Below are 17487 nucleotides of genomic sequence, written 5' to 3'. Positions count from 1 at the left end.
ATTCAGATGGCCAACAGGAACATGAAAGATGCTCCACATTGCTAATTATCAAGAAAATGCAAATTAAAACCATAATGAGATATAACCTCAAACCAGTTAGGATGGCCAACATCCAAAAGACTAGGTACAACCAATGTTGGTGAGGATGCATAGAAAGGGGAACCCTCCTACACTGCTGGTGGGAATGTAAATTAGTTCATCAATTGTGGAAAGCAATATGAAGGTTCCTCAGAAACCTAAAAATAGAACCATTTGACCCAGGAATTCCACTCCTAGGAATTTACCCAAAGAATACAAGTTCGCAGATTCAAAAAGACATATGCACCCCTATGTTTATCACAGCATTATTTACAATAGCCAAGATAATGGAAGCAACATAAGTGTCCATCAGTAGATGAATGGATAAAGATGTGGTACATATACACAGTGGAATACTATTCAGCCATAAGAAGAAAACAAATACTACCCATTTGCAGCAATGTGGATGGAGCTGGAGGGTATTATGCTCAGTGAAACAAAACCAGATGAAGAAAGACAAATGCTAAATGATTTCCCTCATTTGTGGAGTATAACAACAAAGCAAAACTGAAGGAACAAAACAGCAGCAGACTCACAGACTCCAAGAAGGGACTTGAGGTTAACAAAGTGGAGAGGTGGGGCAGTTTGGATGGGGAGGGAGTGAGAAGGGGATTGAGGGGCATGGTGATTAGTACACATGGTGTAGGGGGGGTCACGGGGAAGGGAGTGTAACACAGAGAAGACAAGTAGTGACTCTGTGGCATCTTACTACACTGATGGACAGTGATTTCAACAGGATGTGGGGGGGACTTGATAATATGGGTGAATGTAGTAACCACAATATTTTCCATGTGAAACCTTCATAAGAGTGTGTATCAATGATACCTTAATAAAAAAATTAAAAAACAAAACAAAAATAAAAAAATAAAATAAAAGTACTATTCTTTATTTATCTAGCAATTATAATTTACAAAACACTGGCACACCTACTATTATGTTTGGCTCATGATTTCTTTGTGAGGGAGCAGGCAGAAATTATCATCCACATTTTATAGGTAGCAAAGTGACTTGGCAAAGGGCACTGAGCTGGTGAGGAGTGGAGCCTGGACCACAGCCCAGCTGTTCACACTTCTCGCTCCTGGGCAACTGCATGATGGAACCAAGATTCAAGAGGCTCTTGATAAGAACAGTGAGTTGACATGGGGAGCAAAAACACTAGTGTTAACAGAGTGTGAAACCTGAGCCACAGTTTCATTTACCGTTCATGTTCATTAACAACGCTGACTCATATTTTCAGTTTTTGAGTGTGTGTGGTCTGTTCCTAACTGTTGGCAAGGTCTGGAGCATATGGGCATCTCTTTTCACCCCTGCCCCTCCCAGGGATAGGGCTGTGCTGGGCACACAGTGGGCACCAGTAAGTATTTCTTACTTTTACATATGAATTTGCTTTACATGCTTTTATCTTACTGGCTCTCCCTCTATTCCTGGTAAGATTTTCATGGCGAATTTCTGCCTATCTGGGTGACATTGGAGCAGCTGCACTTGTTCATTCAAAAGGATAATCTGCCCTTTTATTTGATACACCAGAAAGAGGACCGCTGACTTATTCCAATTTCATCTTTTTATGAAATCTAATTCTACCAACTGCTGACTCATTAATTCAACAGACATTTATTGAGTACTTCCAGGTGCCAGGCCCTGGGACCGAGAGGCAAAGAGGACACAAGGGCCTTCCTCTCATGGAGCCTCCTCTGCTTCTGTGCCTCACGGTCCTGGTTTGTCCTTAGTATTTCTGTTCAGATATTTTCCATCTTCACTCTGCCTCATTAGTGATCTGAGAACCACTGAGTTGTGAGAAAGGCTGTCACTAAAACTTACCTAAAATTCGTCACCTTCTGCCACCACCCACCCCAGCCCCAGCCCGCTCATCTCTCACCTGGACTGCTGGGGCAGCTTCTGAGTGGTCTCCCACTTCACTTTTCTTCTAAAAATTAAAATCAGGTCATGTCATTCCCTCACCTAAAACTCTGCGGTGGCCTTACACCTCTGCTCCCTTCCTCACTTCTCCCTGATGCGGAAACGACCTTCCTCCCCCTTGGGCCTCTTTGCAGCTCTTCCTCTGCCTGTAGTGGTCTGCCCTGACATCTTCCCAGCTGTCCCCTGCCTGCCAGTCAAATCTCAGCTTAGCTGTCACCACCTGAGAAGGACCTGTCTATCCTGTCACCTCTTCTAGTCTCAGTCACCCAGTCTCTGGCGCATCCCCTCATTTTGTAATCTTTCCCTTTTTCATTCCCTGACTTCCTTCATTAGGAGGCAAGCACTTGGGAGCTTGGGGCTTTAGCTGACCACTCTGTCTGCAAGCCCCTAGAATGGCATCTCACACACACACAATGCAAGGATAGATTCTGATGCCCCAACACAGATATGTAGAGTGCTTATTTGCTGAGAGAGGTTGATGTAAACAATAATGAAGAAATAATTACCAATAAACTCCTACTTTTGAGTAGTGGTAGACTAAAAAGCATATTGTAATTGTATTGGCCTCATGGTAGAATGCTTTTGGGGGGTAGCTTTTAGTTTAAATGGAATTTTCAAAAAAGGAGGTAAGGGATGGCTTTACTTAATCCTTTCATTTTACAGTTAAAGGTCACTGTAGAAGTTCAGTCGAATTATGTAATTTGGGGGAGGAATTAGTTGAGAGTGTAGGACTCATATTTCTTACTGGTTCAGGAGGGGTTTTTTTGGGTTTCAAGTTTTTGGAGGGGTTTATTCAGTTGGGGAAAAGCATGTTCAGTGAGTTCAAAAAGTTTTTGACCGGAGACCTACTGTGTGCCTAGGAATGTGCTGTCCCTCATGAAGGTGTAAAAAGGACTGAAAACAAAGGTCACTGCTGTTGGGTGCCCCACAACTTCAGAATAGCAGAATTGGGGGATGGTGGCCCAAAATTAAAACAGAATTCTCTTAAAGCTGTGTTTGCACAGCAAGCCTGCTGCTCTCACTTGGACTGTTTGTGGTGGTGGTTAGGGGGAGCTGCACTCCTCGGGTCTTCTCTTGCCAGCCCCTCGGGCCCAGTCCCAGGGCCTCTCCTCTGGGTAGAGGCCTGCGGCGTGCTGGACAAAGCCTGCTCCCCAGCACAAGACGCTCGGTGAGATTTTAAACAGCTGTGGATAGGAGTTCGGAGTTTTAGAGATCACCATGGGCTGACTTTGGTCAGAAGGGGATTTCCGTGGGGGTTTGAAGCCTATGCATCACTGTCATCCACCAGGGATTGTGGTTAGTGTGTGCCAGGAGCTCGCTCACCTCAGCAGCTCCCATGTAGATGTGCATGTCCCCATTTGAAGATGAGGAGACTGAGGCTTGGGCTGGTAAGAATTTGCCCAGGCTTGGGGCAGGGGAACCGGGTTCAGAGCCACACTTTCCATAACCATGTGTGGTGAGGAGGCGGGAAGCGCTGTGGACAGGGGAGCGAGGGGGCTGCAGAGGAGGCGGCATGAGTGAGCGTGTGGGGCTGTGAAGGGACCCCCAGGCCTGCGCTGGAGGAATGCCGGCTGGGGATCTGAGACTTCACTCTGCAGGTGGTGAAAAAGACTTGTGGGCTTTTACCCAGAAGGTGCCAGAGTAGGTGACTGTGCGGGAGGCAGGGATGCAGAGCGTCCATGCTCTAGTGGCCACCAGCCCCATGCTTACTGCAACAACCCGTGGCTGGGCCACGAGAAGAGCCTCGCATTTTCAGAGTAACCGCTGCCCGCTGACACCGCCTCCCATTAGGTTCGTGCGGGACAGTCGCGGATGATCCTTCCTGCGTGACCAAGTGCGTTCTTGTGTCTCTTGATTGGAGCCCTAGACCCTGTTCAGATGCTCAGTCTTATTTTGCTGCCCATACACCATGGCCGCATGCCTACCACCTAAAGACACGGGGAGGAGACTCACGTTGTACGACTCAAACCCACAGGGCTCTGAACTCTCGACTGTCCATCTCCCATGGAGCTGTGATGGGGATTCAGTACAACAGCCTTAAGTTCACGTTCCTGGAAGTTGACCCTTTCAGGGGGAACATCAGGTTGCTTGCTAAGTAAAGGCATGTTAGCTAAGCACACTGGTTTCAAAAGTCCTCTTCCCTAGACTTCCCAAAATGCCAGGGGCCTGGGGTCACCACGTGTTAATGACACGCTTTTACTCAGTATTCCATAATTGTTCCCCTGAAGAAACCTGGGCAGCCTGCAAGTCGAGTAGCTGCAGTAGGACATTGTTCTGCCAACAGCCAGGCCCAGTCAGGAGGCTTTTGTTCTTGGGATAAGGCTGGAAAAAGGGGTGAGTCCAGATTCACCAGAGTGAGTGTGATAACGTGAGCTTGAGGGGCCTCCTGGAATGTCACCCCTGATGGGGCTGCCAGTCGAGTAGGCCAGGTGATGCCAGACTAGAGGAGGGAGAGTCTGGCTGCGGGCACTCAGGGCTCTTCCACTCCCTCTGCAGCCAGAACCGTCTGCTTCTCTGTTTCTTGTTCATAACAGTTTAATGTCTCATGTTAGTGATAGTTTAAAAAACTAAAGGCTAAAAAATTACTATTTGCCTATTCCTTCATGTTCTGGGTAAGTCCTAGGGTAGGAACCTGCTGTATCTGAGCCTTGAGTCATTGGTAGGTGACCTGAGATGACCTTTTGGTTTTTAAACATTGTGTGGTCACAGAAGTGCCTTTTGGGCCTATTCCAGAAAGGAGTGGAGCTGTCAGGAGTCAAGCACCCCTATTCAGTGTTCCCAGTTATCAAGTGGGAGTGCCTAGCCCTTGAAGAGACTCCATTCCCAGTCTGGTCCCCAGGCCAGGTCAACTCAGGTTTCTACCCCTTACTTCCTGGGGCAGCTGAGGCATTGTTTGCAGCCCTTAGCGGTCTCTAGCCAGCCAGGAAATCTGGGGATTGCCCAGGACCAGCTGGATAAAAGAACTCCAGAGGGTCACCGTATCCTAGCTCCGGCTCAGGGCCACTGCTGCCTGACAGTCTTTTGAAAGAGTGCTCTTCTGGAGGCAGCCAATGCAGTTGGCTTGTTGGTCTTGGGACCCTGAGAAGGCTCAGGGGTTAAAAATGTTGGCATTAAACCAACCTGGGTCCAAGTCATTGCTCTGCCACACCACAGCAATATGACCTTGGGCAAGTTACTTAACCTCTTTGGCCTCTGTTTCCTTACTAATAAATTGAGGAATCTCATAGAATTATGTCTAAAATACACTTGGTCCTGGGATTTGGTGATTTTTCACTATTTTTATCAACTCTGCTCCCCACTAGAACCTTATGAATTGCCCTGAAAGGTATGAGCAGCTCTCCAAGAAATTCTTGAGTTCCTGGTGGAAAACAGACATGAAGTCCAGAGATTTTGTGTCCTACTGAGCCTGCACCCTGGGCCCGCCTGTGACCAGGCTAACGTCCATCAGGCCACTTCCCAGCAGGCCAGGTGTCTTGGTGTTAGGACACTGCTGCTCTTTGTCATACCTTGCAGAGAGCGCCAGGAATGGAGGTTCTGACCTTCAGATGAACACATCCATCAGTCAGAAGTGGCTGAGTGTCTGCATCTGCTAGCCCTGTCCTTGAAGCCAAGAAGGACTGGTGGTGGGGTGCCCTGAAACCCTCTTTCCCTGGAGAAGCTTGCATCTTCCCATCCGTCTGTGACTATAATCAGGTAGCTTAATAAATAAAAGCATCCTGTAATTGTACTGGGTGTGGGTAAATTGCTCTTCCTAAGGCATAGGTAATCTCTTTTGCTTTTGTTTTAATTTAGAAAGATTTAGGGCAGTGATTTGGTACATATACCCATAAATACTATATATAAGTGTGTACACACACACAGCCCTTGTCCTGAGAATCATAGGACAGGAATACCTTGCCCCTGATACAGAAGAGAAATTCAGTGAGCCACCGACAAACAGGCAGAACATGTCAGTGTGGAGGCAGCCTCGCTGTGAAGAAGAGCTGTCTAGGCACAGCACTGTGAGGGGAAACTGCCTGGTGAGCAAGGAAGATGGAGAGGAATGTCTCGATACCCTTACCTACTTGATAGAGGACTCCCACAGCTCCACTAGTTCCCCCTGGTGCATCCTTGGCCGTCCTGGGAGAGCGGGACCCTCACCATTATGGGGAATCCAAGGCACTGAGAACTTAAGTCACTTGCCTGTGATCAGATTAAGTGGCAGATCTGGTACTTAAACTTGGGTTATTTACTGACTCTGAATCTCTCATGATTTCTGTTATCATGATTCTGCCAAGAAGCTGCCGTCCGTGGAGGGTTTCAGGCAGAGACTTACTAGGAATATTGTGGAAGGCATTCTGGATCAGCTTAGTTGATAATGGCTACATGGTTTGAGGGACCAAGGAGTCCCCAAAATACCTTCCTCGTTAATCAGTCTGCCTCAGTGGGCCATTATCACTTAATTTCTTTGAGTCAGGCTCTGGAATCTCACTTCTCCTCAAGATAGAGATGACTAGAAAGGGGGGGGGTCATCCCAGAGCACTAGTGTGAATACAAGTACTAGATCACTTTCCTCCCTGACAGAAAGCTGAGGCAAAAGGAGATTCATTCGCAAATCTTTACTGAGTAACTCCTCTTTGTCAAGCTCTGTATGAGGCCCAGGGAATGCAGAAATTAATCTCTGAGCCCCAGCCCTGTGGGCCTCAGAGATGCCTGAGGCAGGCAGAAGGCTGGCTGGTGGTGCAGTTGGCAGCAGAGAGAGCAGCTAACTGTCCTGGGGTAGTGCAGGCCGCTGGGGACAGAGCAGCCTAGGGACCAGTGCAGGCCATACAGGAGGCTGTAGGCTGCCCAGGGAGTGAGGGATGATCTGGGCCAGGTGGCTATGGACCAAAGAAAGGAGTCTTGGTATATTTTGGGAACGAGGAATGTCTGGGTGAATTTTGGGGTTTGTGAAGAGTTGTAATGGAATGAAGTTGGAGAAATAAGACTGTATGCTGGGCAGAGGCATTTTTACATCATCCTCTGGGTACTGAGGAACTAATGCAGGGCTAAAATGGAATGGGTGAGGGGCGCTTAAAATCAGGTTTAGAAAAATGCCTCTCGCAGATTTTTAGAGAAGGGACAGAATGAGGAAGGCCAGTCACTAATGCAGGAGACTGAGAACTGCTGATAGTGCAAGCCAAGCAGTGGGCGTGGGCGCTGGATAAGGGCCAGACCCAAAGGACCTCTTGGAGGGGGAGTCAGAATTAGTGACTGGTACATTTGTGGTGCATGGGTGGAAAAAAGGCGAGAGTGACTCACAGGTTTTTATTTGAGATCTGTCTCCCTTATTTTATAAAGATTTTCCATCCAAATCCTTAATGGCAAGTTGCAGAATACAGCCAACTCTTACCAGCTTGGGCTTTATAAATTGGTAAACATTTCTTTTCTTTGGCTGACATCTCATTTCTTTTTTCTTAACTTCCGTTCTGGAATCATTACAGTAATTTTTGTACCTCAATGAAGTGATAAGAGCCTGATACATACTAGACACTCAATAAATAAATGAAATCTCTTATCACAGTTGACCTACAAGGTCATGTTTGTTGTTCATAGTAGAGTGGTGGGCATAAAATGTGACTTTTGTGATTCTGAAGCAATTTATGCATTTGTGCTAAAATAATGTTTGGTAGTAGAATGGTAAAATAGAGGACTCTGAGGAGTTTTTGGTAAAATGTAGCCAGGTACCCTTCTGCACCATGTCCACTGACCACACTGGCCATACCTGTTTGTTATAGCAGCACTAACCACAGGAAGATAAGGTAATCAGGCTGGCCACAGCAGAACAGGCCGCATTCTCATTCGTTTAAGCCTTGGCCTCCCACTCCCCAACTCCCCAACCTGCAAAATTCTGGTTTTGGGGGGTTGGCATGCATATGCAATCCCAGATGTGCCCAGGGTTCAACTTACTTCTCTGGACGAATCCAGCTTCCAGCCTGGAGCCTAAGCATACACTGCATTAATCAGACTTGCTGGAATGATCACATGGTTTTCTAGCTGCCTCCCCTGTTAGCTGCCGCTTGTCAGCAGCTGGCGGAGCAGGAGGCTGCAGGCCCCTATCTGCAGAAAGCCTTTTACTTCAAAAGACTGGGGGGTGTGGAAACCCCGCCTCCTTTTTCTGCACTTTGCACCATCTAACTGACTAAATGGTTGTCCTCCGAACCAAAAAGGCTACCAGACAATCTAAGGAAATTGTCTCTGACTAGGTCATGTTTGCATCTGAAGAATTCAGGTACGTTCAGGGTTTTCTGTATCAGTCTGTCGCTGGGTTTTGTTCTCGCTGGGTTTTTGCTGTGTAATGACAGCTTAGGCTCTGGCTGGCTCTCACAAAAAAGAGGTCTTTTCTGCATCCGGTGGGGTTTATCCTGGTCCTGAGGTGGCAGGTGTGGAGGGCTGCAGGTCAGGGGTGTTCACTGCGTGACTAGTGCAACAGGAGTAATTGCTTTGATGGGGGGTAAATTTGCCCGGGACCCCATCTTGTGCCTCCCTGGAACTGCAGTAGCTGCTATAGAGTTAGGAATACAGAACAGCAACTGTGTATCCAGAATGAGTCTCTCCTATCGTTTGTTTTTCTTCTTCTGTCAAACTCATGGAGTCTACAGCTCTTTTAAAACGGTAATTGTAGCAGTGCACATGAACGATTCTGCAAGTCTGTCTGCTTAGTTGAAATTTGATTTTGGCTCTGATTTTCCTCATTGTTGTCCTCTAGTGCCCGGGTAGTTTTCTGGAAGTGTCCTGATCATATTTCGGTAGTGGGTTCCTTCTTTGCTTTCGTAAGCTTTTCAGCTGCTGTTATTATTAATGCTCCAAATTAGAGCCTTTTGTGAATCTGATTCCTTCTTTTTCCTCCATCTCCTCTGAGAATCAGTCTCTGTGTATGAATGTGGGAAGGGATGTTCCAACAGAGATAGTTTCTAAGAAATGTAAATAAGGGATGCGGAATGGGAGGGTTATGCGATCCCCTGCACATCTCCACCTTTTTGAAACATATGGAGGAAAACACATATGTGTGTGTCTGTTTCTAACCTCTGACAGCTTCTCATTTCTCAGATGGAATTTCTGTGTATTTCAGAACTCAGTGTAAGTACCATATTAATGGGCAAAGACATGATGGTATAGGAACCTCAGGTATATCACTACAGGCCTTTTTTGTTCCCTCCAAATGTTGCTACAATAGACATTAAAATAATGGAATCAGCACCTTTCATTATTTGTAAGAGGGAACTAGAGACCTTTTAATCAAAATCAAGGGAGTAAATGAGAAAATCATCAGCTTTCCACAAAGAAAGCAGGGCTATGGAGGTTGTCCCCTACCCTTCCTGTAAACTTAGGGCTTTGGGTCCAGGAAGTTGCCCTTTGTTTAAGAGTGTGTCTGTGCATTATTTCCAAAGGACTGGGATTGTAAAAAGGATATTATTTCCATGTGGTAACATGCTGTGGTGACATGGAGCCTGTGCCCTTACACAGTGACCAGTGCTTACTGTTTTATGATGTAGTTCCATTAGATTACTAACAAATACTTATTTAATGCTTGGTGTGTCACAGCAGGTAGGTCCTTAGGGAATGACTCAGGAGTCCTGGGTTCTAATCCCAGTTTCAAAATTAGCTTGTCTAATCCTTTTGAGAGTTAACAGTGGAGTTTTTTTAATTGTAGAAAGTACAGTTGTGAGATTCCTGTTTTATTGTTAGCGTTTATTCTAGAGGGAGTAAGCCTTGAACAGAGCTTGGAGCCTTTTGCTGCATTTCGTATTAGGGAAGAGGGATATGGATCAACCAGCCTCTTCCCATTGTGGTGGACTTCTACCCCAGGATCTGTGTCTGATGAGGTGGAAGGGGTTCGAGTTAAAGGCCAGGAAGCAGGGCCATCTATGGAAAGTAGGCCCACAGGGAGGTCTGGGACCCTTGTTCAAGCTGCTGCTCAAGCTGGCCCTGAAGCACATGGCCGGATGTGATTGTATTTTGGGACCACTGTATGTACCAGACAAGTGGCTTGCTTCCTTGGTCACAGGGTTTGTGGAGAGGAGCGGCACGTGATCATGGTGGGGCCACACAAACACTGTAGAGATGCTTAGCATCTTAGTTGATTGGGACTAGGTGGTGTTCAAGCTGTGGCATGCTGTAGAATCACTTGCAGGCTCGTGAAAACTCAGATTGCTGGCCCTACTCCCAGGGGCTTGGGTCACATAGGTCTGGGGTAGGCCTCGAGGATCTAACAAGTTTCCGGTTGATATTGCTGCTATATATATAGGTCTGGGGACCAGACTTTGAGAACCATCGGCTTGGGAAAAACAGATTGTCGTTGAGATGGGAGCTCTGAGGCAAAGGCAGGGTGGAGGTACAGGTAGAAAAGGTATTAGGAGCCAGAAGCAGCAGTTCAAGTCCAGGCGGTTAGAAGAGAGCCAGGAGTGCTCACGGGAGGGTTAGCCTGTGGTGTATCGGCTACAGCTGCCCTCCTCCAGGGAGGCCTCAGGGCAGCGCAGAGGACCCTGGGCTGAGAAATTGATCTGTGAAATGGTGCTGCCCAGACCTACCTTTGTGCACTTGGCAAATCTCTTGATCTCTCTTAGTCTCAATTTTCTCAACTGAGAAATGGGGATGGTAATTCTTGCCAAGAAAATCTGTAGTGCTGTTAGAATTAAATGAGATAACATAAGCTTGCTTTATAAATTATAGCGTTCTTTCTACATGAATATAAAGGAAGAGAGGACCTTGGGGCAGCTCTGTCAGCCTCTCCACACAAGTTTGTGGGCCTCACGTGTGGATATGCTCCTCCAGGCACACACCCTGCCCTGAGAACACAAAGCCACATTAATATAAAAAGGAAATCTGGTTTTGATACGGACACAGGGACATGTCCTTATCCCTACTGGGCTACGGATTCCTTCAGAGCTTCCGTGAATCCTGTGTTCTTTGTTTTCTTCATGCCTAAAACTGTTGACACACAGTAAGGCTTTAATAAGCAGTTGGCTCAATTCATTTTCATGAGGATTTAAAAAAAACAACAAGCAGGCAAGCTTTTTGGCTACCTCCGTGCAGGCCTGATGTAGGGGCCACGGTGCCCCCTGGGTGCACTAGGGCAGAAGAGCATGTCGAAAAGCTGACAGCTGATCTCCTGAGAAAATGTGAACTGTCCTCAGCGCCCCAGTGCTGGAGTGCCAGAGAGCTCTGAGCACATTTCATAAGGAATCTGCAGATGCTCTCACTCCAGACCGTGCTGCTGACTGTGACGGTTTGCTGTGCCTGGCACTCAAAACTAGAGGGCCATGGAATTCGAGAGGTTAGCCAGCATTTTCCAGCTGCTTAGAGTATTTTTTTTTTCCTGTTGTTATGCCAGAGAGGCTGTTGTGGTAGATATACTTCCCCTTGTGTTTTTGCCTTTAAAAAAAAGTCTTGGGTAAGAAATACACAGAACTGATAGTTTAAACATTTACCGGTTACCACACACCGCAGAGACTGGCGCCTGAGCGCTGCCGGAGGCAGCTTTGTGGAATGCTGGGTAGCTCCCTTCCACCTCTAGACCCAGAACCAGGACGAGTTCCCCAACATGCCCAGAACGAAGAGTTTTAAATGTGAATTTTGGCTCCATAATCACTCAAGTGAGAATGGAACCCAAATCGAAAACCAGTGTTTCTCAGAATTCCTGATACTTGACTTACTCCAGTTAATTTCCAGAGAGAATATGGTATACCAACTCCAAGATTTACAATCTACCATTGGAAAGTGTCCATTACATTAAAAAAAAAAGGAATTACTACTTTGAGTCTGTTTTTTACTTTTAAATAAAATGCTATGGAAGGGTTGAAGTTCAAAACCCCATCTAGTTCTTTATTAATTCAGAATTACATCTAGTCTTGGGAAATGTAACTTTTCTTGCCCTTTCACTGAAATATTGCAACGAGCTAACATGAGAGGTATGGGGAAGACCTAAAGTTGGCAAGCCAGGAGAGCCCACCCACCCAGGTGCCGAGAGCCAAGCCAGCTCAGCCCCTCATCTTCCCAGTTAGCGTCCTGCTGTGGTGAGGAAGTCAGTCTCATGTCCACGAGAGATGGAAACCAGGCTGGGCAGAGAAGGAGAAGGCACAGGCCTTGACTTTAGGTACCTGCTCTGGGCCACCCGCCGGCCACCCAGCCCACGCTGCAAACCCTCACTCCACTCCTCCGTACAGGCAGGCTTGGCGACATGAACCCCAAACGTGTGCCTCCAATCCAGGCCTCTCCTCATACTCTAATCCCATGTATCAACCGCTCGCTAGGCGTTGTCCTCTGGGAGGCTGACAGGCATCTCGGCAGCTTGTCTGACTCTGCTGTTCCTTCCTTGGCAGCGCCTTGCTTCCCGTGGCTCAGTCTTCTTGGGCCCCTTTCTTTCTTTTCCCCTCCACCTCTGATCTATCAAGGGAGGCTCTGTGGCTCTTCCTCAGAATATGCCAAGTTCAGCCATCCTCACAGCCCCACACAGCCAGCCCGGTCCACGCTGCCACCACCATGTGCCCAAATTGCCACAGTAGCGTTGTAACCGGCCACCACGCTTCCTGTCTGCCTTGTTCCCCGATTCTCAGTGCTTCACCTGTTTTTCTTTCTAAAATACAATGTCACATCATGTCGCTCCTGTGCTCAGAGCCCTCACATGGAGCCCCGTGTTGCTGATGAGAGCCTGATGGGCCTGGCCTTGTCCTCTCCCGGATTCCAGCTCCTGCCGTCCTCTCCCTTGAGCCGCATAGGCCTGTGCTGCCTGGAGCCCACCAGGTGCCCCCTCTGGGCCTCGGCCCCCAGGTTGCAGCTTCTCCCCGTCCCCTGCAGGTCTTGGCTCAGCGGTGGGTCCCACCTCTCTTACTTCTCTTGCCAGCACACCCCTCCCCGCCGTGGGCACTCCTTTCCCCTGACTCTGCTTTATCTTTTCATCAGATCACATGTCACCATCTGCATACTGTCAGTTTTAATTTTGTGTTTGTTCATTATTTGTCTTCCTTCAGAATGTAAGTGCCACAGGCTAGGGTTTTTTACATCTGCCTTTGTTCGCTGCTATATCCCTAGTACCTTGCACATAGCAGGTAACTAGTAAATACTTGTTAAATGAATGAAGGAAATGAGAACAGAGGCTCAGAGAGGTTAGGTAATTTGCCTGAAGTCACCCAGCAGATAAGGGATAGAAGTTTCCCTTCCATCCATCTTCCCAGTTGTTCTGTGCATGGAATGCCTTCCTGGGAACTGACTTTAGGTCTTCCAGCTAGCACACCTTCTCAGTCTCTCCTGTGGACCCAGAGCCTGCTGTGGTGCCTGGCACTTGGCACACCTCTCTTCCTGCAGGGGAAATTAGAGACTGGAAGAAGAGAGGACCCCCGCTAAGTACAGACTAGGCCGGCTGATCCTGGTTCCCACAGCTCTTACATCCCATCTCTGTGTAGCACTGACTACGTGTAATCATATGACAATTTTTTTTTCACAGCTTTCCACCCTCCTAAAGTATGAGCTCTTTGAGGTCCCGAGCAAATCTTAGTCATTTTATACCACTACTAACTCTAGGAGGGATTATTAAATGTCTACAATACTGATGCTGTAGGTATTAAAATAGTTTGCAGGAAATAAGACGCAAACCGTGAGGAGCTGCGGCCACTCTGTTCTTGGTGCCCCGGCGCCTGTGAGCTTGCGGAAGCGCTGCTCTGATAGGTGATGGCAGGAGCACCCGCTGGAGAGGGTGGGCAGCGAGAGCTGAGGGGGAGAAAAACAGCAGGAGACGGGGAAGGACGGGCAATTTTCATAAGCTTGGCAGTTCCACCCTAGGTGTCTGACTGGCCACAAGCATCATGTTCTTTCAGGAAGCATGTAACTGTTGAGATGGCAAAGCAAATATATTAAAAATAGCAATCTATCCTCTATTACTAAATAAGTGTTACAATTACTATTGAGATTTACTCAAAGAGGGTCAATGTCATGGATCTGGAGTCCAAAAACCCAGCTTCATTCAGTCTTACATGTAAACCTAAAAGCTGTGACCCTGGGGTGAGTCACTTTTTGTGTCTAGGCTTTGATACTTCACTTATAGGAAAAGGGCTACTCTGAGGGTGACATAGGAAGGAAGTGTATAAATTATAAAATTGTGCTATACTGTGTGTGTATAATATGTAGTACATATATATAACACTTAATATATATTTATTTTTTGGACTCAGTGGAAGCTTAATCAGTTAATATTTAACTGGTTCTCATGCTGCTCTTAAAACAGTCCTCATTTCTTTTTTTTTTTTTTTTTTTTTTTTTTATTGAAGGGTAGTTGACAACAGCATTGCATTACATTAGTTTCAGGTGTACAACACAGTGATTCAACATTTATATACATGATAATTCTAGGTACCAGGTATCACCATACCAAGTTGTTACAATATTTTGACTATATTCCTTATGCTATACATTACATCCCGGTTACTTATTTATTTTACAATTGGAAGTGTGTTTATATATATATATATATATATATATTTTTTTTTTTTTGTGAGGGCATCTCTCATATTTATTGATCAAATAGTTGTTAACCACAATAAATTTCTGTATAGGGGGGTCAATACTCAATGCACAATCATTAATCCACCCCAAGCCTAATTTTCGTCAGTCTCCAATCTTCTGATGCATAACGAACAAATTCTTACATGGAGTACAAATTCTTACATAGTGAATAAGTTACATGGTGAACAGTGCAAGGGCAGTCATCACAGAAGCTTTCGGTTTTGTTCATGCATTATGAACTATACACAGTCAGTTCAAATATGAATATTCATTTGATTTTTAAACTTGATTTATATGTGGATACCACATTTCTCTATTATTATTATTTTTAATAAAATGCTGAAGTGGTAGGTAGATACAAGATAAAGGTAGAAAACAGAGTTTAGTGTTGTAAGAGAGCAAATGTAGATGATCAGGTGTGTGCCTGTAGACTATGTGTTAATCCGAGCTAGATGAGGGCAATAAACACCCATGTATGCCAAAGATTTCTCTCAGAACATGAGGGGGGAGGTTCTAAGCCTCACCTCTGCTGCTCCCCATTTTCTCACCAGATGGCCCCCTGCGACTGTGCCTGTCTTAGGTTGTTCCTCCCTTGAGGAATCTTACCCGTCTCTGGCTAACCAGTCATCTTCCGGGGCCATACAGGGAAATGTGAAGTTGGTAAGTGAGAGAGAAGCCTTGTTGTTTGAAAAGGTTAGCTTTTTACTTCTTTGCATATTTATGCCCTGTGGCTTCTATGCCCAGCATTTGTCTTGAGGTGTCTTTACCACTTGGAAGAATTATGATACTCGGTAAATTCGACATGTGGCACGAGTTCTATTTAAAGGTTGTGATTAGGTAGGAAGAAGAAAAGCTATAGAAGTAGCAGGCAGAAGAAAACCTGGGAAGATTGATTATTTCTTTGACATATCTTCTGAAACAGTCCTCATTTCTATTTCCCATTCCTCTTTGCTTAGCATAAGAGTTGTCTCTTATGTTAAAACTCAGAGAAAGGAATTTACCTGGACTCATTATGTGGAGGGGTATGTGTCGAAACAGGATGAACCTGGATCTGTGTGACTCTTGCTTAAGATTGTTGCAAAAGTGTCTCCAAACTGTGTAGGTTCTGAAAACTCTGTAAGTGTCTTGGACTTGGAGGGCCTTTTTGCTACTAGGATAACCGTTCATTCAAAAACCACTTCCTGAACATCTAAGACAAGCCATAGTAGAAAACACAAATATGTGTACCCCTTAGTCCTGCCTTCAGGAACTTTCTGTCCTGAAAAGGTGCTGAACCAACTCCAGAAGCAAGGAGTGGGGATAGCCAAAGACAGAAGGAACAGAGGAGAAGGCGGGATACATCCCAGGGCACAGGCAGGGTGCTGGGAGCCCAAGGAGGAAACGCCTCTGCTGTACAGAGTGAAGGGAGACGGAAGAGGAGGTGTCCCTTGGAGTGAGTCTTGGAGATGCATAGGATTTGGGTAGATGTGAAGAAAGGGAAGAGCTGCTGAGAGGAGCCCAGGAACTGAGGCCTGGGAGCAGGCAGGGTGCAGGACTCAGGAGTGGGGGGGATACATGTGCTCTCCAGCCACATGTGGGCTAATAAAACCTGAGAAGAGTTTCTCTCATTTTTCTCAGGGAAACCCAAATCTGTTTTGTCTTTTCCTCATCACTGGTGCCTTTTCTCCACCGTGAAGTTCATTGCAGAGGTAAATAAATGCTCTTCACCTTTACTGAATATGGAGAATCCGAAGGGAACACTGCGAGGTGTTTGTCCATGCTGGCACTTTGGATTCCACTAGTCTTCTTACCTTGAGCAAGATATTTAAGCTCTTTGTGTTTTGGTTTGCCTGCCTGAAAAATGGGGGTCTTATACCTCGCAGCATTTGTGTGATGATTAAAGGAGATTACTCATGTAAGACAGCTGGCATACCTGACATATAGTAGGAGCTCAATAAATTAATTCCTTTAACTTCCTTTAGCAACAAAGCACTTAATTAGACCCTCATCCTGGACTAAAAAGTGCATAGGTGCCAGGAAAGAGGCCTGACACACTAAGAATGGAGCAGCCCTTGCTCCCCATCTCCCTGAGTGTTCAGACTCAGAATGCCATAAATCAGTCCTTGGAAAGCATCCTGTTTGTTGAAGTGTTTATTGCCAGTGAACCAACTGTGATGTGACTAATCGGCTGAGAGCTTGGATCTTGGCCTGATCAACACGCAGATTCGCTGGTCTGAGAGATCAATTAAGTGCCTAGCAGTTGACAGACTGGGACTCTCGTGCTCCGTAATGTTGATGACACAGCCAGAGCCCTCCACCAAATGTTGACACTGGGCCCTGTGTCCCCGGGGCCTGTGTACTCAGTTCATTGCTCTGCATCCCTGTGTCCTCTTTGCCCTCAGAGCCTAGCATAAGAAATAAATGTGCTGAATTAATGTGGACTGTACTGGACAGGCACACCGTGTGAAGGCCCTTCCATGGGGGAGGTGGAGGGAAGTACAGGTGAGACGTCCATGGTGAGCACCCTTCCGAAAGAAGGTGCTGTTGTCAGTATGATGTGTACCCTCTGGGGTAGTTCTCCTGGGCCTTGGGAGAAGCTACTGAGATCTCCCACTCGGGGATCCTCCATAATGGCTCTCAGCGGCGGGGCCCATCAGAGTCTACACACAGGTGCCCAGGCAGGCTGCTCCTCAAACCCACTGAGTCCAGAGATTTAGAGATGGAACCTGGGAATGTGCATTTTTAAGCCCCCATTGATGATTCTGATGCATACTCGAAGTTAGAGTTTGTGAGAAGAACCTGAACTTCAGAACCTGGAGCCCTGATCTTAATGGTACTAATACTAATACTTAGGATAAGTCACTTAGCTTCACCAGGACTTGATTTGTCTCCCTGGAAAGTAGAAATAACATCTTATGTACAGAGGTGTAGTTCGGAGAGAACAGGATAATGGCACGTGGGAGCTTTGGAGAGCCAAGCACACTAGCAGAGAGAGGT

The 17487-nt window shown here is 46.4% G+C and overlaps 1 protein-coding gene across 3 annotated transcripts in view; it reads left to right on the top strand.

Moving 5' to 3' along the window:
- Positions 1 to 17487, top strand: part of EVL (Enah/Vasp-like) — a 147962-nt gene that overhangs the window by 23061 nt on the left and 107414 nt on the right. The window contains exon 1 of one of the 3 annotated variants that reach the window (XM_036882427.2): positions 1096 to 1207. The exons of 1 other annotated variant lie outside the window; for it this stretch is intronic. Coding sequence is in view for 1 of the 2 variants with exons in the window: in XM_036882424.2 (XP_036738319.1) it covers positions 8223 to 8245 (23 nt within the window). In the remaining variant the exon portion in view is untranslated. Of the gene's footprint in view, positions 1 to 1095; positions 1208 to 8105; positions 8246 to 17487 lie in introns of those variants that run through there. One more of the 3 variants, XM_036882424.2, reaches the window with a different exon arrangement.

Source organism: Manis pentadactyla, chromosome 11 (assembly GCF_030020395.1).
Source record: "Manis pentadactyla isolate mManPen7 chromosome 11, mManPen7.hap1, whole genome shotgun sequence".
Lineage (NCBI taxonomy): Eukaryota > Metazoa > Chordata > Mammalia > Pholidota > Manidae > Manis > Manis pentadactyla.
Note: the sequence above shows the minus strand (reverse complement) of the source record. Positions and strands in the feature narration are given on the sequence as shown.